Raw genomic sequence first — 22,341 nt, forward strand, 5'->3', positions numbered from 1 at the left:
AGGAATACAATTTAATATTTCGGCACCCGAAAACAGCGGGCGATCATTTTTCTTTCATGCGAGCGGGTACGTCGGGAATTGGCGAGTTTTCCACGAACTTCCAAAGGAAATCCATAAATGGCGTTTAGGATGCAAGCGATACAAGTCCAGCTTACATCTTTAACTCATATCTTTATCAGATATTTAACGTTAAAATATAATAATAAGGGCGAGGTGATGATGTTTGCACTTATCAGTTTCAACTTTCATAAGTTGCAAACAAGGTAAAGAATACTTAACCCTTAGAGGGCCGGGGTGGCCCCTATATGGGCCACTATAGTGGCTACAAGATAAATAACTGTTTAATGTGCATATATAGGTATATATAAAACTATAAAATAAAAAAATAAAAAAGGAGCTACAAAACTTTCTATGTCCATGCAATTAGCTTTGGATAACGCCAAAGAAAGTTTTATACATGCATGTAACTGTTATTATTCATTTAGGCTTATTTAAGTTGGCAACACTGTTCCTATGTAAAATTTCGATAATCTGATCTTAAAATCGTGATTAGCGATATCAAAAACCCTTAGAAACACTAAGATTTAAAATTTGAAAATTTTGAATATTTACCAAACCGTTCGAGGCCGGACTGGCCCATATATGGGCTAGGTACGAACTTGGGAACTTTACGGAACCTATAGGTTGCATATATGCATAAATTTTACGTTAAAAAATTTCAAATTTCAATGGACAAATCCCGGCCCTCTAAGGGTTAAAATAATTTATATATAATATAATAAAACATTACTTTTTCTTTTTCATACTGTACTTGTGCAAAAAAACATCTCGGATTTTTAAATGTTTTTTTTACAAATTAGAGATGTTTTTGTAAATGTAAATTCAAGCAAAAGTGTCATAATACATATTATGATGGATATGTGTTAGAAATAGCTTGCATTTTGCTAATAAATTCGAAATACTTGGTCGGAATATAAATAAGTTAAAGAAAATATTGTGATAGCATTTGTAAATTATCATTTTTTAAGATTACATTAATGATTCGGTCAAATTCAATACATCTTTTACTATTCATATCTCGTTTCATACATCATTTTACGTCATTTTTAAATAATAATTACTCAACGTTATTTTTACGAACTGCTTATTTTGTTTTGTTTTTCTGTTTTGAGGAGAGGAGCGTAAAACATGATATATATTAGTTTTCTATAAAGTTTATTATAAAATATTGCATTGAATTAGCCTTATCGACACCCATCATGCCCCATAAAATTATGAGCGACTCATTTTTGGGATATCTGCTATTTTTACAAAGACGTAATATAATTTATTTTGGACTATTTACATAAATATATATATATATATATATATGTATCTATATATAATTAATAGTTTTTAGATATACAGATTGTATATTATACTTAATTTTTTTTTAAGTATCCGTACGAAAATCAATTATTGCAACGTTTTACATTAGTATAATCATATCATGCAAAAAAATCTTCGTGTGCGTAACGTTACCAATTAATATTAATAATTGCAGCAAAAATATCTTTTACGTTAATGACATTTTATGCATGATCATCTACTTTTACCTCAATGATTTATGGTACTCCAGTCTTCATGTATGCCCACGCTCAGGAGATTTTATATTTAACATAATAATATATAGTATGTATACAGACTGTCCATATACACACACACATCATCGCATGATTTAAGAAATCAGTTCTTTTTAACAATTTTGTGATAATTTCTTTCTGAAAATTCTGTACATTAAAACATAGCATTATAGCCTCCACGCTCTGGTACCACCACTGACTGTGTATGGAATGGCGCATGTCGAAAAATTTTTGTAACCGTCAAAACAAAAAGATGCATCCTATCATAAGATAATAAATATTTTATATCGTTGTTTCAACGAATTACATTATGATGCTCGTAATGAAACACACTGTATACATGTTGTAAATCAACGAATGCATATCGTCCATTAAAAAGCTAGTTATAGCCACCTACCCAACATTATATAAACTATTTATACAATTTTCTTGTGATCCTCACTTGCTAATACTCTAACTTTTCCTAATTTTAATGTCATTCTTTTTGTTGTATTTTGTACATTATGTTGAGAATTTTTAACTTTTGTAACCTGAGTTATCCACGAAATATTACTGCAATCTGATGCTCAAGAATACATATTGTTCAACAAAATGTTTGGATACTGTATATAGACTCGTGCACTGTCTACTATGCCATGCCCATATTATTGTATAAATTTTAAAAAATTCAACAAGAATTAATCTAAACAATTAATCTTCCTTATGCATAAAGAAAAATATTTCTTCGATCGTGTTATAAATATATATAAATCCGATTCTGTGAAATTAGTACTTACTTAATCACTCTCTTGTATAAAAATTAAAATATATAAATTTAAACACTGAAGTTTCTAAATCCACTTTCTTGAGCATGCTAGACTGGCAGATCTTCTTTATTTTTCAACGTAATATTATTTAAATTCTTGATCTAACAAACTAACCTTGTTCGCGAACTGCACGAGTCAAACAAAATTGCCGGATGAAGACGACGATGGACGAATCAACCGACGATCGGACATGATGGACAGTCGACATACCGTTACATGTTCGGATAAATAGCGTAGTACGAGTTCTTGAACTGCTTCGCGTTGTACACACTCGGGTCTTCTACGGTGAACGGCGGTATCACGTTGGTCGGCACCGTTTTCTGATTGTGCATATTGGCTACCATGTACTGCGACGTAGGTGCAACCTGGCCAACCGCTGCGTCATCCACCAGCTTCCTCTGCGAGTAGATCAGTAGCTGGGGCATAGGCGCATCATTCTGTTGTGGCACGTTGTCCGCTGCCGATACCGCGAACGTCGCCGGTGTCGTCGTCGAGCCGGACATCTGTTGCGCCTTGCACTTCTTCGTGTGCGCGTATAATGAACCAGCGTTGTTGTACCTCTTGGTGCAGAGCTTGCACGCGTACGGCCGTTGCCCGGTGTGCGTGTACGTGTGCTCGTTCAACGAGGTCAGTCGTCGGAAGGATTTGGCGCAGATGCCGCATTGATACTTGGCCTCGCCGGTGTGCATCGTGATGTGACGCGCCAGTGTGTTGGCTCTGGCGAACGCCCTGCTGCAATACTGGCAGATGTACGGCTTCTCGCCGCTGTGCGTCCTCAGGTGCAGCTGCAGGTAGGTGCTCTTGGTGAAGGCGCGGCTACAGATCTTGCACACGTACGGCTTGATGCCGGTGTGCGTGCGCATATGCGCCACGAGCGAGCCGCTCTGGGCGAAGCACTTGCTACACTTCTCGCAGAGGAATCGCTTCTGCGTGTCCTTCACGCGGTTGTGTCTCTCCACGTGGTTCGCCAGGGACTGAGCCTGCGCGAACGCCTTCGGGCAGTGCGCGCATTTGTGCGGTCTGTTGTGTCGGTCCTGTAATGGGAATGTACGAAAATTTGGTTGGAGTCCCTCATTATTGTTTTGCGCGAACGCAATAACTGTACTAAATGAAAGTGATCGGACTGGACTTACCTTCTTCCGGCTTTCGGAATTCTCGTTGACCTTGTTCTCATTATCTTCCTCGTCATCGTCCTCGTCGTCCGTGTTGCCGAATATTTCCTCCTTGTGTTTCGACTGCTCGTGATCCTTCAGCTTGTCGATTCTTGAGAATCCCTTTCCGCAGGTGGAGCAGTTGAACTTCAAGCCGCTGTGCGTCGAGATGTGCCTCTTCAAGTTTCTCTTCGTGGCGAAGAGCTTGCCACACTGCGTACACTGTAGGCTCTCGATCGGCAGATCGCTGTCGTCGTCATCTTCCTCCTCCTCCTCCTCCTCCTCGAATTCGTTTTCCCTGAATGTCGGCGCCTTGTTGTCCTTCTGCTCGCTGGTCGTCTTATTCGCGGGCTGATCGTGGCACACGTCGTCCGACGTCTCCTCGTTGTACTCGGGATGAGTTTTCGCGTGCGACAAGAAGGATTTCTGATAGATGAACTGCTTCGAGCAGACCTTGCAGGTGAACTTGAAGTTTCTCTTCTCCTCCCTCGTGGCATCCACCACGTTGCTGCTTCTCGTGACTTTTGCTGACGCTTTGCTAACTCGCTTATCCTCCTGCCTCTGCTCCTGCGGCGCTTTCGTGTCCGCCGCGTGAGACTTGTGGCTGCTGAGCACGTGACTCTTCAACTTGGCAAGATTCGAAAACTGCTTGTCGCACATGTAACACACGTAGCGCAGTTTCGTCTTGTGTATGATCATGTGCCGCTGTAACGCCGTTTTCGTCGTGAACGTTTTGATGCAGTGCAAGCACTTTTGCCTGGCCGTTCTGCTTATCAGCGGTTTCTCCTCGTCGTCGCTGCAGTTCGGGCTGCCTTTTGCACCCTGATTATCCGTGCCTAGCATCGCGCTCTGTTTCGCGACACTCTCAAAATCCTCCAACGACGCGTCGTTCTTCACCTCGATCTTTAGCGCATCTTCTTCCCTGCTTTCATCCACCAGACTGCCCGACGTCATGTCGTCGGGTAACAGCAGTTGTTCCTGCTTCACGCACTTGTCTTCCATTGTCGAGCCAGACGATCTGTCCGACTGGTCGGCAAGTACGTTATCCGTGTGCGTCTCGTGACACAAGGCTACTTCTATCATTTCTGTGTTATGTACATTGTCCTTAAGTGTATCGTACTGCGTATCCTTTCCGATCGGATCGACAATCTCCTGCGTCTTCTGCATGAACTCATGCGTCATGCACGATTCGCCATTAACGGTTGCGTCGGGCTGTTGTATCGTGCTAGTGTTGTCGAACGCAATGATATCGTGAGATGAGTAGATCTGTTGTGCTATGTGACTGTGTGGCTTCTTACAGCAGGCGACATCGGAAATGACGTCGCTGATGATGTCCTTGATTAATACCACATTTTTTGTATCCTCATTCTGCAGCTGCAGGATCTCGCGTAACTTCACATCAGACCTCTGAATCTGGCATTTGAAATCGTAGGACAGATCAAGCAGGTGGTTACATGATAAACAAATGGAAGTTGGTAGGCCATCTCCTTCCTCTACCTGGAATTTATTTAAAAAAAAACACTGTATAGTGCGAGTCTATAAAATGCCATTTCAGAAAAAGAATTATATTGTGGAAACCATAAGAGTTGAGGAAAATATCAAGGTTTCGGTAGCCCAGACTATTGGGAACTGAACGGAGCTTGCTAGGTGAATGTTTTATTAAAATATCTCTTTAAGCAATATACAAGTAATTGATGTTATTGTTTACGTTATATTAAACCAATGCGACATCGTGATGAATTATTTCTGTGCTAGATTATACATACAACAAAGAGGAAACTTTAGAAACAATTTCTCGTACAATTCTTAATTACAATACCCTTATTAATCCCGTAGCAGGATCGCCTTCAGCAGAAAGCTACGTTTGTTGCATTCAAAACAATGTGTTGGAGACGCAGGAATGGCACGTAGCACGGCATCAAATATTGTATTATCTTGAAAAGTATCGTTGATAGGACGCGAGAGAACGAAAATGGTCTCGAGCGACTCGAAGCGCAAAGGAAATAACGATTGTTTAAGATCAAGCAAGCGAAAGCTAACCTGTACGGCGGCAACGGCCATCAGCTTCCTCGGTATTCCACCGCCGTTGTGGAACAGTTGACGCGTCTCCGTGCACGACTTGAGGCACACGCGGCACTCGTCGCCGACGAGTCGCTCCGTACAAGCCGTGTTATTCACCATCACATCGTCATTTGAAACTTCCATTGATACGGAGGCAGCGTAATCTACCTCGCGAAACAATACGACTACTCGCTATGTGCCATTTACACGACCACCATTTGCTTTTCGACCTGCGATACATCTCGAACGACATCGATATCTCGACGTGACGAGTTTTCTCGGAAGAATTTTTTGCTTGATTTGCTATTCCCACAGATGTTTATACTGTACATACTAGATCCAGAGAGAAGCCTGAGAGCGGTCACGCTCGCGTTTTAACTGTAACGCCTCAAACGTGGACATGTGCGTTCCACTTGACGCTCCCAACGCTCGCGGCGTCATTCTATCTTTATTCAATATTCAATGAGCAATAAAGACAGAATCACTTCAATCACTTCAATGTCCACGTTTGAGGCGTTACAGTTAAAACGCGAGCGTGACCGCTCTCAGGCTTCTCTCTGCTAGATCGCTAACTTCGTCAAACTATGGGCTAGGTTCCAAAGCTATTTTTGTTTTTTGTAAATAAAAAAAAACTTTGTCAAAAGCGCTGAGGCCGGGCGGATTTCCGGTTTCGGCCATGACACCTGACGAAAAATGGCGACGGTGTGTGTGTGGTAGTGCGTATGTGAGACCCATCGTAATTGTATTCACATTCGAATTTTCAAATATGTAACTAAAGATGTAAATCCCATCAGCAAACGAGGAAAATTATCAAAATTGATACTATTTGATAATACATAGAAATACTGTTTCCTTTTCTAATAAATATTAATATATAAATTAATATATAAATATTAATATATTAATATAAATACTTTTAACATATTTTTATTTGTTCACTTTTTGTTTTTAAATACAAGATCTGATGGTATCTGTAGACTTATGCATTACCAGATCAGCGCAATAGAAGAATAAATTCCAAAGAAATGATTTCAGAAATAATAGTATTATTAAGGGGATCCTGGAGTCTGTTTTATAACTAACCCAGTATATTTATAACTGTTTACTATTTTCTAGAAAGGAATGTGGGTAAAAATATGTTACACAGATATATATAGAGAAAATAAATTTTATTAGATATTACATTTTATTACATATATTTCATGACACTTACTTCTAACTATATATCTTCCTTTAATTGTTTATCCTGTAATTTTTTATCCTGCAACTGCTTCACAAGAAAAGCGAGAGAAGTAGCTTTCTCTTGCAGTCTTTTATATTTTTTTTGAGAAAGGTCCAACTTCTTCCTCAATTTTTCAATGTATAATTTTGCACGGCGCAATTCTTTCGTATCTTTCACGTCATTCATTTCTTTTTCACTGACATGAAGGGTTTTGCTGTACAATAACGAGTGTTTGTGTATGAAAGAAACAAAATTTTGATTATAAAATGTAAGTATGTTTTCTTTTTTTGTTATTTTACCTGAGCACATTATCCAACAGAGCCAAATGTTGCCCTTTAAGTGGAATGATATGTGATACGTGTGAATTATCCTGATTCATATTAACAGTTACAAATTCTAGATATGCTTCTTCATAACTGGTGCTCGTAGTAGCATCACATTCCTTTACATTTAATTGTTGATCATTACTCATTTCCTCCTTATTTCTGATTGACACATTTGAATCTTTATGCTGTATAACAAATATAAATATATATACAGATAATAAATATTTTTTAAATATAATTCTATGATTTTTTTACCGTACTATCTGATATTATCTGTACAATAATCAAGTTTAAGTAGTCGATTTCTTTTTTTTCCTTATTGATTTGATGACTCTATACTTACTATAGGTCGGTTCCAACCTCTTGGTAAACTACAGTTAAAATATGTTTATCTATCTTTCTTTTGAAGGAAAAATAGAGACAGATATATGATTTAACTGTTAGCTTACCAGGAAATTGGAACAACTGGCCTTATCTAGGATACCGCGTCGTCATCCGTTAAAGTTTAGTCGAAGAATAGTTTGAGGTTATGTAGCTGGTAAATATTTTGGACACTTTGAGGTTATGTTGGTAAACACGGTGACGGGACCGTTTTGCCATCTGCAAGAATTTCTTGAAACTATATTTGACAATGTAACTGCGGTCTAATTTATGCTCCAAATGCTTCCTTTTCTTCTTTTTAATTGAAAAGAGGAAGAAGATAGAAAATATTCTGAAGAATTTGAAACATCAACTGCAAAGTTTTCGATTCCAACTTTCTTGGAGAGCCATTTTTAGAAATCTTTTTAATTAGAAATCTGTCTTTTTCCTAATAATCATCTCCAAGAATTTTCCATAAATGTTCGATAGAATTGAGGTGTATTTAATTGTTGAGACATATATGTATAATATGTATATATTTGCTTGTATTTACATATGCACGTACAAGCAAGAGAATCACCTAGGTGATGAGTAAACAACAGAGTTGTAATTATCATCGACATTATTCGTATTCTCGAGTGCGTTCACATCAGCTCACTGAGCTCACGCGAAACTTTTCGTTCACTTTTGAAATGTCCGATATTGCAGACGCCCTTCTTGCTCAGTATTACGGATTTTCCAAGAATTCGAAACCCGAAAAATTTTTATCCATCCACGAATGCGTGAGCCATGCGGAAAACGACGTACACAAATTGGTCGGTGAGCAATCAACCGCAGATACGAACGATGATGATACGTCCAAGGAAACAGAGCTACAGGTGTGACTCCCAATGCGATCGCTCTCGCAAATTATCTAAATAAATTCAAAAATAAAAACACGTTGCGATTTTATGATAATTATAGTTGCCATTTTTTTAATTATTTAGGTAATTTAGACAATTATAGTAGCCATACATAAGTTACAATGTATCTTTATACACGTTTGCAGGCAAACAATGTCGAGAACGAGGAGAGCAATTCCGAAGACATTCCGGTAAGATCCTCGCAAGCATTGGAACGGGAGGCACTCGACGATGATGAAGAAACAGGATTTGATATTATCTTCGAAGGAGACACTGGCAATGTGTTTGAAAATATAAATGCTTCCTCCAGCAAAAAAGCGAAAGACCTTACCTTAAACACAAGCAAGGCTATCTCTACGATCCTGGGTAAATATAAAATATCATGTCTCTTGAAACTTCTTTAATTTAAATACTATAAATCCTTTGTTAATAAGTTATTAATTTTATTCAATAGTTTGGAAATTGTTTATCATTTCTAATACATTATTCGTTATCAAACTTATAAATTATAATTTTTTATTACACGTTTTAATGCGTCGACTTTATACGTGCAAAGCTCCGGAGGACAATGAAGGAAACGATTTATACCTCTCACTTAGCGAAGATGCACTGGCCGATAGTGCTTCAGATATTTCGTCGGTAGCAGGAAGGAAAACATCGCCCAAGTCTTCGACTAGATTTGCTTCACCTTCGACGCCACCACAAGAAAAGGTTCCAGTGTACAATGAGACCTTCATAGATTTAGCAGGCACTGGTCTCACGTCACTGCCTATCGAGATGGTCAAGAACTATTTTATAATACGAGTACGAACTTGACACTTCTTAGAATGAAAAATGCGCGTGAGGATTTTTGTTTCAAATCCTTGAAACTTATTTTTTCGCATTATTCCATTTTTCATATGGATTAAAAGTATTTTATTTGTCTTCAGATGCTATATTTGGAGAATAATAGTCTCACCGAACTTCCCAAAGAACTCTTCGCTTCTTTGCCAAAATTGCAATGGCTAGACGTTCGAAATAATCAATTAACGAGTTTGCCTGCGAGCATCAAATCGCATCCTTCGCTGGAGACCATCTTATTAGAAGGAAATAAAATCGAAAAGTTGCCATTAGAACTTTGTAAATAAATGTGATATAGTAACAACAATTATCTTGCCAATATATTAAATTGTAGCAAGATCTTTTCCCTTCCGTTCCTTTTTCAAGTAATGATTGTTGCAGGTCTGGTACCAAAACTCAAGATCCTCAATGTAGCGCACAATCCTATCGTTGAACCTCCGGAGGACGTAATCGCTCTTGGATGTTCGAGTATCCTCAATTATCTCCGTACTAAATGGAACAAATTGCACCCAAACGGGTCTGTGAAGTTCGTGGAACGTAAGAATTTCAAATAGCATTTCTTTTAAACCTCATCACGCAAGCAAGTGATTATTCAAACTCGCAGGGCAAGCTGTTAAATCGATAATCGCGACTACGTGCGATTACTCAAGTTGGAATTGAATAAAATTTATTTCAGAAAGGATCGAACCAAGGCTCTCAACGATTTTATGTTATCAATCTCCTCGCGAGAAGCGATTGAAATTACCGAAAATTTCGCGGCGAACGTTGAAGAGCGCGAATAACATCGGTGATTCATCGACAGGCATGTCAACCAGGAAGAAGAGTAGAGCGTACAAACCGAGCAATAGGTACATCAATATAAAGATTGACACTTTTTCGGAAAATTCGGCGAATAATACCGACGACACGCATAATAATACAAGTTTTCTCTGTGCATCGTGTGCATGTGCTCGGAACGACGCTGCTGCCCGATGCAAGGACGAGAGTCACAAAGGGAGGACTGACGCTCAAAGAAACGATGGGCAGCACACGTTTCTAAACATGATAACTTCGTGCCACGACATCAGGAAAACTTGCATTAGGAATGAGATCGCCGAAGTAAATGCGAAAATCTTACACTTGATAGGGCCATCGCCTAGATCGCGTTACGTTAGGCAAAACGTTACGGGGCTGATAACGTACAGGCAATATCGCGGGAAGGAGTGTAAAATCAAGGCAATTAGCAATGAGACAAAGTATATCGCACTCGCGAAAAAATCCGATAACTCCGTCGCATTGAATGAGGGTAAAAAAAAGAACGCTGAACACACGGAGTTGGTTTTCGATATTGTGACAAAAGACATGCAAAGAATGCGGCTGCGACCGACGCAACTGAAAGACTCGCGTTGCATTTTGTCGTGTTTGGAGAATTATCTCGGTATCGGAACAAATTAGATACAAAACAGTTGATTCGGTCTAGAAAGATTAGTCTTACTTGCTAATAGTAAAGAAAACCTACGAACAAAACTTAAAAATAAAATGTTGCAGTAGTTTATTTACATCGCTGAATTTTCGATATTTTTCTTCGGGAAGAAATTTGATTATCATTTTATTATTTGAGTGTTAGACGTGTAAAAACGCACAGTGTTTTGTATTTAGATGCGAGGGTAAAGGAACGAATTTGGCTATGGAACAACGGATGTATTGGATTTCTAAAGCGAGAGATTTGCTCAGTGCACAATCGGCAACAATTCAAAAAATTAAGTAAGACATTTCTTTTAAATTGTCCTTGCTGATTCGTAATTATTTAATTATGTATAAATTATATCATATAATATTTAGAGATTCAGATATTATAAAAGAATGGAGACGTGACAAACGAAGTTTCGGTAAAAGTATGGAGAAGGTATCAAAAAGAAATAAAGGTACACAACGATACTCTTACTAAACGATCAAAAATAGATTTACTACTATAATTTATTATGAGATATTTATCTATTAGATGATATTCCATTCGCGATCGACATTGAAGATTATCCTGCACTACAAAAACAACAGAAAGGGGTAATTTAACGATACACATTATATTCCGAAAATTTTAAGTTAAAACTCTCTTTAAGTAAAAATAAATTTTAACCGATTTAGGAAAAATGTGCAATAGGCCAGACACAGGGAAGATTAAAATTTACCCCGCCAGTGTAAGTCAAAAATAAGTCTTGCATATCTTACGTAAAACGTAAATTATATATCTATCTTTTTTCATACATCTCTAAAATTCTCTCTAACATTTCAGAAATATAAATCAAAAACTTCTAGACTTATCAAAATCTCTGCATAAGCTTGAAATTACAGAATCATTAGAAATACTGACACCTAAATCCAAACAAAAATATCTGCAAACTGCAATTGAAAAGGTACACTTATTCTGTTTAAATCAAAATTTATTGGCTTTAATTACGCTAAATGAAATTACTACTTCTACTTATTTTATAGCTATCGCATTTTCAAAAGGAAATTCAAACTCTGAGAAGATATAACGAAATATTAGCACCAATAAATTCTCCGAATAATTCATCTTAATGTTTCTTTATACATGGATTCCATATCTTCTATGAAACATTTTTGCAATAATCATGATTATTTACTTAGTTTTGTTTTTGTACATGGCACTCAATAAAGATTCGTAATAAAGTTCAGAGCTACTTACTACATAGGAGTTTAGAGAAATTATCTTGAGAATAGTATAGTGAATTATAACTGTAATCAATAACGATAATAGATACAAGACAAATAATCTAAGATATTTTATAATTATCACTTTTGGCTTCCGTGTTGCAGCCGCGTTTCGTGATACTTTGTAATTATTTGTTTATAATCTTACCAATTTTATATATATACAGTGCGTGCTAAGAGTGCGCAAGAAAACGGCAAATTATTTCAAAAGGTATTGATTAATTGAAGAAACATATGTTAAACAAAAATGATAGAATTTAGAAAGCTCTATTGATATTTATTTGGCTTTAGGACGAATTTTGAAAAGCCTTGTCAAGGTAAACATAAAAGTCAAAACTCCTATTTATCACAATTTATAAAATAATTTTTTAAATAATTTTTTAAAGATGAAATTAAATTTTATAAGTTACATTATTAGAATATCATTTGTTAAAATAAAGTGTTTTAGAAATTTTAAGAAAAGAATAGAAAAATGTACAAATTTGATTTTCTTCGCACCATATTTGAAAATTTTTTATTTTCTCAAATAAAATATTTGTTCGAAAATATAAGGATGAAAATTTTCCGTCTTTCATTTTCTGGGAATTAGAAACGAAAATATTAAATATACAAATCTTTTTCGAGCAGTAACGAAAACACTGTCTGCCACAAGTTATAATATGTTTTATGGTATCGATAATTCTATCACGAGAAAAAACTGATTATACTTTTCAGTTTTATGCATTACATATATAAATTATAATACAAAGTTATTATAACAAGTTGTAAAGAGAAAAACAAGTAGCACACACGAATTTTTTCTTTAAAACGTTTTTTGACTTTAATCTGGTCGGCGGAAAGAAATGAAATTTCAGTAATTAAAAGTAAAGAAGTACGAGAAAATACACGTCAAAGAATAACAAAATGTCTGTAAAAAAACAGAATGTTCCTTTTGTAGTGTTATAAATCCTTACATGTTGTAAAGTAGTTAAAAAGAAGTTCCTGTTTAGGCAGCCTTGCTACGAGTTTTTCTTCTAAAGGTTAGCAAATAATAAAGAGATAGAATTTAGTTTTAGTACTGATTTTCAATTTTTTATAACTTATAATTTTGTGTAATATAAATTATATATATTTATATATCATTAAATTCAATTGTATATATTTACGTATCATTAAATTATATATAATGATATTATACATATATATCATTACATTAAAAAAATTTCCTCCGTATAAAATAAAAATTAGCGCACGAATATGAAATATGTACAAAAGAGGTAATGTGTGTCCCTCTTACTTACACTACTTTACAACATAGGTTACAACATTCATCAAAACCGAAAGCTTATGCTAAAGGAGCACGTGAAATAAAAATCTGCGAAACAAATTACTTTGCTCTGCCTATATACGCAATTCCTATCTTTTGTGTATCGATACAATTCTATCGAAATAAATTATCTAAATTGCTATTCACACACACACACACACACACACACACACACACACACACTTTTTTTTTTCTTTACAAATAACAGTACACCTACACGTATATACAAATGCTCACATTCACTTTCACAATATCTGCGAAAATATTTGAAAACTATGCTATATAGATACAATAAGCTAATACGGTAGTGGCAAGTAGGCACCGTTTATACATCTTCGAGCAGATTTACGTTGTGAACGGTTGTAAATCATCTCGCCATTATAGTAATTTTATTTTATTAGAGCGTTTTATTAAATTTTATTTTAGTTCTTATATTGAATTGTGTAGAACACAATTCACTATATTATTTTAAGTTCAGTTACTAAACATGTATATGTGTGTATGTGTCTGCAACGCGCACGCATGCACATGCGCGTATATTTTTTTGTTTACTTCTTTTTACATCTAAATATGTAGTTCTAAAGTATCTCAAAAATTCTTCTCCGATTTTTTTTTCTATTGCAACTTGACGATAAGTAATTTTCGAGTAAAATAAATTCGAATAAAAAACGATAGGTGTTACGATAGGCAAAATTCTTTTTCACTATAGATAGTATCGAATAATTTGATGTAGGATTTCAGTGTCGTAAACGGGTTTGTCTTGCATCATATAGGGACAAAGTAAACGCAGACTATATTGACTAAAGAATAGGATAAATTATTCTAATTATGATATTTTATATTGCCAATTGTTGATTTTACTGGGAGTAGATCCGTAAATAATTATCTGTAATTAATTATATATAATAATCTAATGCTCCTTCGAGGCTTTTTCCAGCATTCAGTTTCAAAATAAAAGTTGAAACAATTATGTAATTTTATATATTATTTATATATATTTCAGGAATATATTCAACCCAGTATATAAATATTTGTGCAGCATGTGCAAAAATCATATATTTTGAACCATGACTTATTCATTGATCACAATGGTCAATTAAATCCATTTACAATTGCCTTTATTGAATTTTATCGAAATAAATAATTCCCAGGCTTCTTTAGAGCGATTATTAGTCCATTTAACTAAATAAATTTAATCTTATGTTTTATCATGTATGAAGACACATTTTTCCAAGCAAGTATTATTTTTCAATACTTTGAGAATCATTATTTTAGGTCATCATGTTGTACGAAGTTTTAGACTATCTCGTGCGGATTTGTTAAAAAAATCGAGATTTAAATATTGTCAAACAAGTTGATTCTCATCTCGCAAAATTACAATCTATAATTACCATAAACCTACTGATCGATCAAAAATGCAATCGCTTTCACTCACTCACTCATCCTTCCTCTTGCTTCCCTCTGCTGATTCACACATCTCGGTTAACAACATAAAAGTCGCAGCTTTACGTAGAGACACACAAATGTTAGAATTAAGCAAAACTCGAATTGCTTCAATTCTACACTTTAAATTCTCTTTTCTGTAACTTTAATAGGAATTTAGCAAAAATAATTTCATTGTCACACGTTGACGCACTACGGGGATGTTCCCACGTTTCCGTTAAAAAATCAGAATAATAAATAAAAAATATAAAAAAAAGAGGAAAATGCGTACATAACACTTTACAAAACACTCTACGTCACAGCATGTTCTTCAGTGAAAACGTTCAGCACCGTCTTCTTCATGTAGACAGGTACAGCCGATGATAGTCGTTGGCGCCGAAGGCGCAGTTGCATTTTGGGCATTTCCGCTGACGCGTTTCGTAACGCGTACGCAGACAATCCCAACAGAATACGTGGAAACATTTTGTCAGCACTGCATCCTTGCGCTTTACTTTGCAAGACGGGCACGTTAACGTTTCCTTGTACTCCCGCAATTCTTCTGCCATTACTTCGTCCAAGGTCTCGGCGAGTTCGATCTTCTTCATACGTTCGACTTTGCGTCTGAGTTGTGCTATTTCCTCCTGCGGAAATACACAACGCGCGTATAAATTCAGCGTATCGATTCCATAATAATAATAATTGTAAAGAAAATGCATGCAAAACGATTTGAGATCTGATATTATCACTCGTACCTGTAATCTCTTAGTTTTGTACGCCTCAGCTTCCAAAGAACTAGTTTTTTCTGCTACGACCTGCTGCGCTTCCTTCATTTGTGAATGATATTTCTCTAGAAAAAATAAAAGTCCGTCAATCTCTCTCTCTCTTGCTCGGTCTTTAGTAATATTTAGTATTTATCTTTTCTGCTATTTCTCTCTAACGACGACTACAGAAGATATCTATGAGATAGTACAATAAATGCCTCGTGAATTCATTAGGGCAATTAATGTAATTATTATTAATTTTTATTTCTACACTTTTCGTATTTATATAAAATGATTTACCGAGATGGAGTTTGAGATCGGCGGCAGACTGTGCACTCTCTATCGCCTTTCGTTTATGCATTTCCATTGCCTGCTGCCTCAAAGCCAATTCCTTCTCTACTGTGGCGAGAGAGTTTTGTAAAAGACGTTCTTTCTCCTCTAATTTTCGCACGACAACATTCGCTGCCTCTACCTGCGTCGTTAACGTAGACACCTGTTCTTTCAGCACATCCTTCTCCTCCCTCGCAAGTTTGTGCAATTGATTGCTCTTAATTCTTTCCGTCATGAGCTTGAAGTTCGCGTCATCCTTCTCACGTAACTGCTGTATCAACCGAGAGTTTTGCTCTTGCATGTCCTCAAATGCTTGCCCAGTAACTTCCATCTCATTCAAAAGCGCCTCCTCTTCCTGTAACATATATATATATGTAATAATAAATTTCTCGCAAATATTTTATAATTCATTATATAATTAACTATAATTTTTTAATCGTTATATTATATATATAAAAGAGTAAAAACTGTGACAAAGGTAACAACAATCTACGTGATTTATTGATTTACCTGCTTTTGACAAGCGACCTGCCGTTGTAACGTGTAAGCTTGTTCCTCCAATTTCTTAATTTTTATCTGTGCATCCTCGTCAGCTAACTTTTTACGTTCCTCTCGCTTACTCTCCTGAAATTATATTATATAATCATAGCTATAATTGTCTCTTAATAACATAATAATATAATTTAAATAATCTTCTCTCATACTGCGTACTTGAATCTTTTTGACTTGCTGTCGTAAGTCTTCCAACTCCGCTCTAGTTTTGCGCTCCGCGGCCATTAGTTGTACCTTGTCACGTTGTTCCTTTCCAACTCCTTTGTACATATCCAGCAGAAGCTTCATCTCCTTCATCTCATTTACGGCCTTTCTGAAATCGGACATTTATTTCCGTTTATGATAAATTTTGTCTTTCTCGGAATTGCATGTTGTCATGATAAAATATTGCTACTGGATACGACGGTGTTGAGTATCCCCGAACATACTTAAGTTGTGCCTTCAGATCTCTCACGAGTTCTGATTCCGCCATCTTCGCATCCTTGGTGCGATGAGTTGGATCACGATGCTCGGTTTTCAACAATTCTTTCTTAATATCCTTTTCACGTTTGATATCCTTCTCCTTCTTTAGAGTCGGTGAGGTTAAAGTTAGGGAATCTGGTGTCCCTTTGTTGCCCTCACCCTCTCCTACTTCGATAGTTTCTACCTCTTCATCGGCACTGGTTTCCCTTTTTATCGTAACACCACTTTCTTCTTTTATCTATTTGCCAAAACGTTAGCGAAATATTAATAAAAAGTCAATCAATTAACAAACATAAAATTTCACTTTCATAATTCATCATAATTTAAGAGAATAATTCAATACTTGAGGTATCAATGTTTGTTAACTCGTAGATTAGATTTTCTTTCGAAACTTGATAAATGTACATAGAATAATATTTACTGCATAGAAGAATAAAAATAAAATAAAATAAATAAAATAAAGATGGAATATTACATGAAATAACTTTTAAAAAATTTAGAAGGCAACTTTTAAATTATTTTTTTGATTACTTTGTTGAAAATCATACCTGTGCGGAACCTGGTAAAGAATTTGAAGCATCTTCCTCTTTCCCACTGCCATCTGAATTATTTCCTTCTTTATTTTCCTGAGCCGTCTGCTGGCCCAACTTGGCTGTCAATTCTTCTACTTCTTTTTTTAGCTAAAAACATATTACAAAACAATAGTTATTTAATCAGCCAATGACTAAATAAATGTATTATTAAACAATCGGTATGTAAACTAGGCCATACTCGAGGTATCTCCGTCGAAGCTTCCTTGTACTTCCGTTTATATCGATGCACCTCTCCCTTCAATTGTTGATTGTGATTCTGAAGGGAGGTGATTAGATGCCGCATTTCTCGATTAATCGGACCCGTTTGTTCGTTGGCTGCTAAATTTTGCTCAAATTCAATTCGAAGCATCTCGTACTCCTTGCGCAACTGCGCCAACACGTCTTCGAGTTGTATACACTCTCCGCGCAATTTCTTTTGAGCCATTAATTCCTCGCTCTATATAAAAAAAAAAAGAACATCGTTCCAATAAAAAAAGAAAGACCGTGATTATCATGAATGCAAAATTTTGCACAATATGGAGACTCACTTCCATCATCTCGATGTGACGCAAATGTGCATTCTTGCTCGACTGTAATTGTTGACGGGCGTCGTCCAATTGCGTCTTTAATTGCATGGATTCGTTATACAGTACAGAAAATTGCGACTGCAAGCATTTGTACTCCGTCGTTTCCACGATCACCGATTCGGGAAGTTGTCTTATCTGAAATAACGTCAACTTTAATATTAGTTACTATTTCCGTTTGACGGCACAAGCGAGACCAAATGAAAATATTACCATAAATAAAATTAATAGAAATGCAATTTACAAAAGAGATCGTGTTCACTCACATCCATTTTCAATTTTTCTACTTCTTTTAAAGCGTCGCGATGTTGCTGGTGCAATTTATCCAATTCCTGCAGTCTATTATTAGCTAATTCACGCGTCTCTTCAAGTTCGCGTTGTAAATCGTCAAGCTGTAAATACGAAGCGTATCAAGGATAAATTGTGTTAGATTAAATTAACCTATTATCCGTGATTTTGTGCAAGAAAACAAGATTTTACCTTAGTCTGCGGAACGCTGGAGGCAACCAAGGTATTTGGCTTATTACTGCCCTTGTCATCCGCGCCGTGAATTTGTTGAAACGCTTTCAATTTCTCGATCGCTTCGCCAAGATGATGCTCCAGTTTATCATTCCTTGCCCGCACTTTATTTAATTCGTACTGCAGATCGTCCACCTGATTTCGCAGTTCTGCTACAAGTGTATCTTTTCCCGTTATGGTATCTTGCAGTTGTGACATCTATAAAAAAGAACATGGTAAAGAGACTTTTCCTACTATCGACGAATTTTTCACGACTAATTATTCCCACAACTTTGTTTTGTTCTTTAGGTGCTAACAAAAAGGACAAAAAGTCTTGCAATAAAGACAGACTAAAAATAAAAATTAATTACTTAATCACCTTTAATGACATAGTGTGATATTTTTCACGCAATTCTATGTTTGTTGATTCGAGACTTCTATTTTCCATCTGTATTTCCGCATTGGCGCGACGGACGACTTCGTCAATGTTTGGCGCCTCTTCTGTGCGATACGATTTACAGATTAATTGTATTCTCAAATATGTACAATTCTTTCACAATCGCACTTACCACCATTAAATTCTCCTTTGAGCGCGAGGGAGATCTTCTCATTTCTTTGAGACAACCGATCAAATGCCTGCACGACCTTCGATACCGCTCGTTTCGACACCTGTACGCGATTCGCTAATTTATCGTCCAACTCTTCCTTGTCCCAGGAGGATAGCTGCATGAGAAACGATGTTGTAGCCTCGCTCTCATCTGTAATTACGAAAACGTTTCTCGTTGAAAAGATCTGATATTGTTACATCGAATTTCGCAAGGAATATTTTCCAAAGCATTTTTACTTTTATTCTCGGATTCATCTGCAGTTTCAGCATCGAATCTCTGTAGTAGCACGCGTATATCCTCATTCAACTGATTCCAATATCGATTAACCACGTTAAGTACTGCATCATCCTGCATTTGACGTTTCTCTAACTGTTCAATGCGCTGTCTTAACTCAGCTTCCATTCTATGCCTTTGCTCCAATCTCTGACATTATATAAAAAATTAGTGCGATAACATGAATATAATCATAAGAATAATTAAAATCATGTTGTCGTGTCTAAAATTTATCCATAAAAACGTATTTAACTTTATTCGGATATCAAAACAGGAATCACATGATCTATTTCATTTCAAATTAAAATTAAATCCAATTCTATGCCCAAGTGACTATAAAAGCATCTATCTATGTTATAAATTATATTTTATATTTCTTTCAAACTAAAGAATTATAAATATATTCGAAAGAGAAGTCAGCATTATGAAAATAATGCATATCAAAGTGTTTTTGTGTAATATAAAATATGACACAAAAACTGAAGTTTTAGGAGATAAAGTAATAAAAAATAATAAATATTTTTATTGCAACGGAATATTTATTTTAATTTTACTATAAGCTAATATTTGTTTTTCTTTTCAATTAGTCTATTTAATTAGCCATAAATAATAGTATAAATTTTTCGTACCTGCGCCAGTTTCTTATTTTGGAATTGTAGAACTTTCATGTCCATCTCTTCAAGAGTAGAGATAGGTCCAATGAGAATTGGCTCAAATTGTACCTTCTTGATGGGTGGTTGTTGTGAAGAATCTCCACTGTCTGCTGGTCGCTTCGACATCTTTGTGCTGTATTTAGTCTATAAAGCGTAAATAGCGATGAATACAATAAATCTTATACAAAATGTTAAAGAATATCTTTGTGTAACGCGTAATATAAATTGATGATACATAGATGTATATTGCGATGTTTTTTAATTTTCAATATTGATATCTATATAAAACGTTTTATTTTAATTATATTATTATAGGATATATTGTAAATAGAAAATGTATAGAATATACTTTTGAAAAAATTAAAACACTAATTATATACCTATATTGAGCAACATACACATAACATACTAAGGGTGCATTCACTGTTTGTTAGTTGGACGCTCACGCGCTTTAAGCGCTCATAAATGCTTCTCTAAGCGCTTATAGTGTCAAAGAGAACTGTCTGAGCGACGCTTATAAGCGCTTGCAGCTGCTTAAAGCGCCCAACGTGAACGCACCCTAAATGTATTGTTAAAACTAACCTAAAAGGATAAAGAATTTTCATTTTACTACAATTTTCTTAGTTACTTTTTTCACATATAAATGATATAATAATAAATGGTTAAAGGCATTACGTCCTGCATTCAGATTTTACACAGGTTATACAAAACAACATTTACATCACGATCAAAAATAGAAATTCATATGTTAAAAACACATAGATACGAGTCGACAATATTTAATACATTCATTAATACTTCCTATTATCACGTGATATTATATTATTAATATATCCTTATATATACAAAATTAGCGTTACGCAATTAAAAACGCGTATAAAAGAAAAGAAAAAAAAGAATTTCAAAATATCATGAAAAACAACAATCAAAGATGTCATCGTGACAATTGAATTTTCCTCTTTTACGACGAAAGCACACACGTATGTGGCAAAAAGGATGCATAATCGGCATAAAAATGTTATTGTATCTTAGGAATGCACAGCAATGAGGCATGTAGAAGTAGAATCTTTTAGTTGAACGAGGGAGCTCTACCTGTGGTCCACTGCAAGAATGAAGATTAAGCTGCTGCGTTCACCTCGTACAAGTAGCGCGTTACTCGCTTACGCTTGTCGACTATGCCATTCTTCGATACGTCGAGCTCATCGACGTGCCAGATTAATTGGTGCCAGAAATTTCAGCATCTTACACGATCTCGCCGGAGAAGTTGATCGGGAAGCGCGGACCGCCAATACGTCGTCCTAACGGAAGTTACCATTGGTCACCATCGCGGTTACGCGCGTGCAGCGAACCGTACGTCGTGGCAAATCGAAAAAGTGGAGACTCAACGGGGAGCCCGCGTGCGATCAATATCTTTGCTCGTATGGTAAACCGTGCTGCGAGATCGGGAACTTCCCGAGTTAGGTTGCTCGCACTTCATCGTTCTAGAAATTACGATCGCACACATTACAAAGTAAATTATGTAATAATTATATGTTTTTCGTAATCAGCTCGATCAAGAAGTTCTGGGGGTCTATTACGTATCTCTTCACGGAGTGAAAATGCGAAAAGTGAGCAAATTCACTAGGTGTTGACTAATTAAATTATAAATATTCTAGTAAATTTGCTCATTTTTCACATTTTCATTCCGTGAAGAGATACGTAATAGACCCCCTGCTCCGAAAATAACTATTAAACAACGATTTTACCGACAATACAATGAACATATTTTAGTTCTAGAGAGCCGTAAGATGCATGTAGTTGGCGCTGCGGTCAATGTCTCTAGTGAACGTCTCAAGAAAAATGGCCGCTCTCAGACTTCTCTGTGACTCAGGGGGTCTATTACGTATCTCTTCACGGAGTGAAAATGCGAAAAGTGAGCAAATTCACTAGATGTTGACCAATCAAATTATAAATATTCTAGGTAATACTTAAGGAGAATCTCTTCCTCACCGATTTCCTTGAAACTTTGTATAATTGTATATTTTGGTCCTAAAACACGATTGCGAAAAGGAAAATCGTTGCTCTGAAATAGAAAAAAAGTTACAACGTACTGAAAAGTGACAGTTTCGGGGTTAGGAAATCTGTCATACCGGCGATCTACGAGCGTAGCGCACACTGACTGAGCATGCGCGGTGACGTCAAAGTGCGCGAAATTAAACGGGTGTGTACATACTTGCAATGCAAATTAGTGTTCAATTGCGCACCGTGCAGTTGGACACCGTTTATTTCGACACGGAAAGACATGAAAAAAAGCGTTTTCCACCCACCACCCTGCGAGG

General features: G+C 36.0%; 4 protein-coding genes across 12 annotated transcripts; 1 reads left to right on the forward strand and 3 right to left on the reverse strand.

Moving 5' to 3' along the window:
* Positions 1–1,198: 1,198 nt before the first annotated feature.
* Positions 1,199–5,883, reverse strand: LOC105281640 (zinc finger protein 135). Its single transcript, XM_011343008.3, has 3 exons — positions 5,620–5,883; positions 3,562–5,076; positions 1,199–3,462 (listed from the first exon to the last, which is right to left on the reverse strand). The coding sequence occupies exons 1-3, from the start codon at positions 5,782–5,784 to the stop codon at positions 2,641–2,643; spliced, it is 2,502 nt and encodes an 833-aa protein (XP_011341310.2). The 5' UTR covers positions 5,785–5,883; the 3' UTR covers positions 1,199–2,640.
* Positions 5,884–6,790: 907 nt separating this feature from the next.
* On the reverse strand, positions 6,791–7,763 carry LOC105281637. Of its 4 annotated transcripts, XM_011343001.3 has the most exons (4): positions 7,638–7,752; positions 7,532–7,559; positions 7,162–7,373; positions 6,791–7,076 (listed from the first exon to the last, which is right to left on the reverse strand). In XM_011343001.3, the coding sequence occupies exons 3-4, from the start codon at positions 7,332–7,334 to the stop codon at positions 6,860–6,862; spliced, it is 390 nt and encodes a 129-aa protein (XP_011341303.1). In that variant the 5' UTR covers positions 7,335–7,373; positions 7,532–7,559; positions 7,638–7,752; the 3' UTR covers positions 6,791–6,859. The 4 variants fall into 4 exon arrangements, with proteins under 4 accessions (XP_011341303.1, XP_011341304.1, XP_011341301.1 ...); XM_011343002.3 differs by lacking the exon at positions 7,532–7,559 and having other exon boundaries at positions 7,638–7,763; XM_011342999.3 differs by having other exon boundaries at positions 7,444–7,729.
* A 219-nt stretch (positions 7,764–7,982) lies between these two features.
* On the forward strand, positions 7,983–11,978 carry LOC105281639. 4 transcript variants are annotated; one of them, XM_011343006.3, is made up of 12 exons: positions 7,983–8,426; positions 8,597–8,816; positions 9,007–9,254; positions 9,380–9,569; positions 9,672–9,827; positions 9,967–10,138; positions 10,929–11,033; positions 11,112–11,194; positions 11,272–11,333; positions 11,415–11,467; positions 11,563–11,683; positions 11,763–11,978. In XM_011343006.3, the coding sequence occupies exons 1-12, from the start codon at positions 8,136–8,138 to the stop codon at positions 11,847–11,849; spliced, it is 1,788 nt and encodes a 595-aa protein (XP_011341308.1). In that variant the 5' UTR covers positions 7,983–8,135; the 3' UTR covers positions 11,850–11,978. The 4 variants fall into 4 exon arrangements, with proteins under 4 accessions (XP_011341308.1, XP_011341306.1, XP_011341309.1 ...); XM_011343004.3 differs by having other exon boundaries at positions 11,563–11,978; XM_011343007.3 differs by lacking the exons at positions 11,112–11,194; positions 11,272–11,333; positions 11,415–11,467; positions 11,563–11,683; positions 11,763–11,978 and having other exon boundaries at positions 9,967–10,388; positions 10,929–11,027.
* A 1,513-nt stretch (positions 11,979–13,491) lies between these two features.
* LOC105281636 (E3 ubiquitin-protein ligase Bre1) lies at positions 13,492–21,386 on the reverse strand. 3 transcript variants are annotated; one of them, XM_011342996.3, is made up of 16 exons: positions 21,116–21,386; positions 20,000–20,167; positions 19,334–19,520; positions 19,059–19,247; positions 18,869–18,987; positions 18,472–18,708; positions 18,258–18,383; positions 17,956–18,129; positions 17,607–17,864; positions 17,384–17,515; positions 16,802–17,073; positions 16,533–16,686; positions 16,332–16,445; positions 15,792–16,176; positions 15,483–15,577; positions 13,492–15,371 (listed from the first exon to the last, which is right to left on the reverse strand). In XM_011342996.3, exons 2-16 carry the CDS (start codon positions 20,147–20,149, stop codon positions 15,090–15,092), a joined length of 2,874 nt encoding a protein of 957 aa, XP_011341298.1. In that variant the 5' UTR covers positions 20,150–20,167; positions 21,116–21,386; the 3' UTR covers positions 13,492–15,089. The 3 variants fall into 3 exon arrangements, with proteins under 3 accessions (XP_011341298.1, XP_026831217.1, XP_011341297.1); XM_011342995.3 differs by having other exon boundaries at positions 15,090–15,371; positions 18,869–18,990; positions 21,116–21,385; XM_026975416.1 differs by lacking the exon at positions 21,116–21,386 and having other exon boundaries at positions 18,869–18,990; positions 20,000–20,149.
* Positions 21,387–22,341: the final 955 nt, after the last annotated feature.

This window comes from Ooceraea biroi, chromosome 2 (genome assembly GCF_003672135.1).
Source record: "Ooceraea biroi isolate clonal line C1 chromosome 2, Obir_v5.4, whole genome shotgun sequence".
Taxonomy (NCBI): Eukaryota; Metazoa; Arthropoda; class Insecta; order Hymenoptera; family Formicidae; genus Ooceraea; species Ooceraea biroi.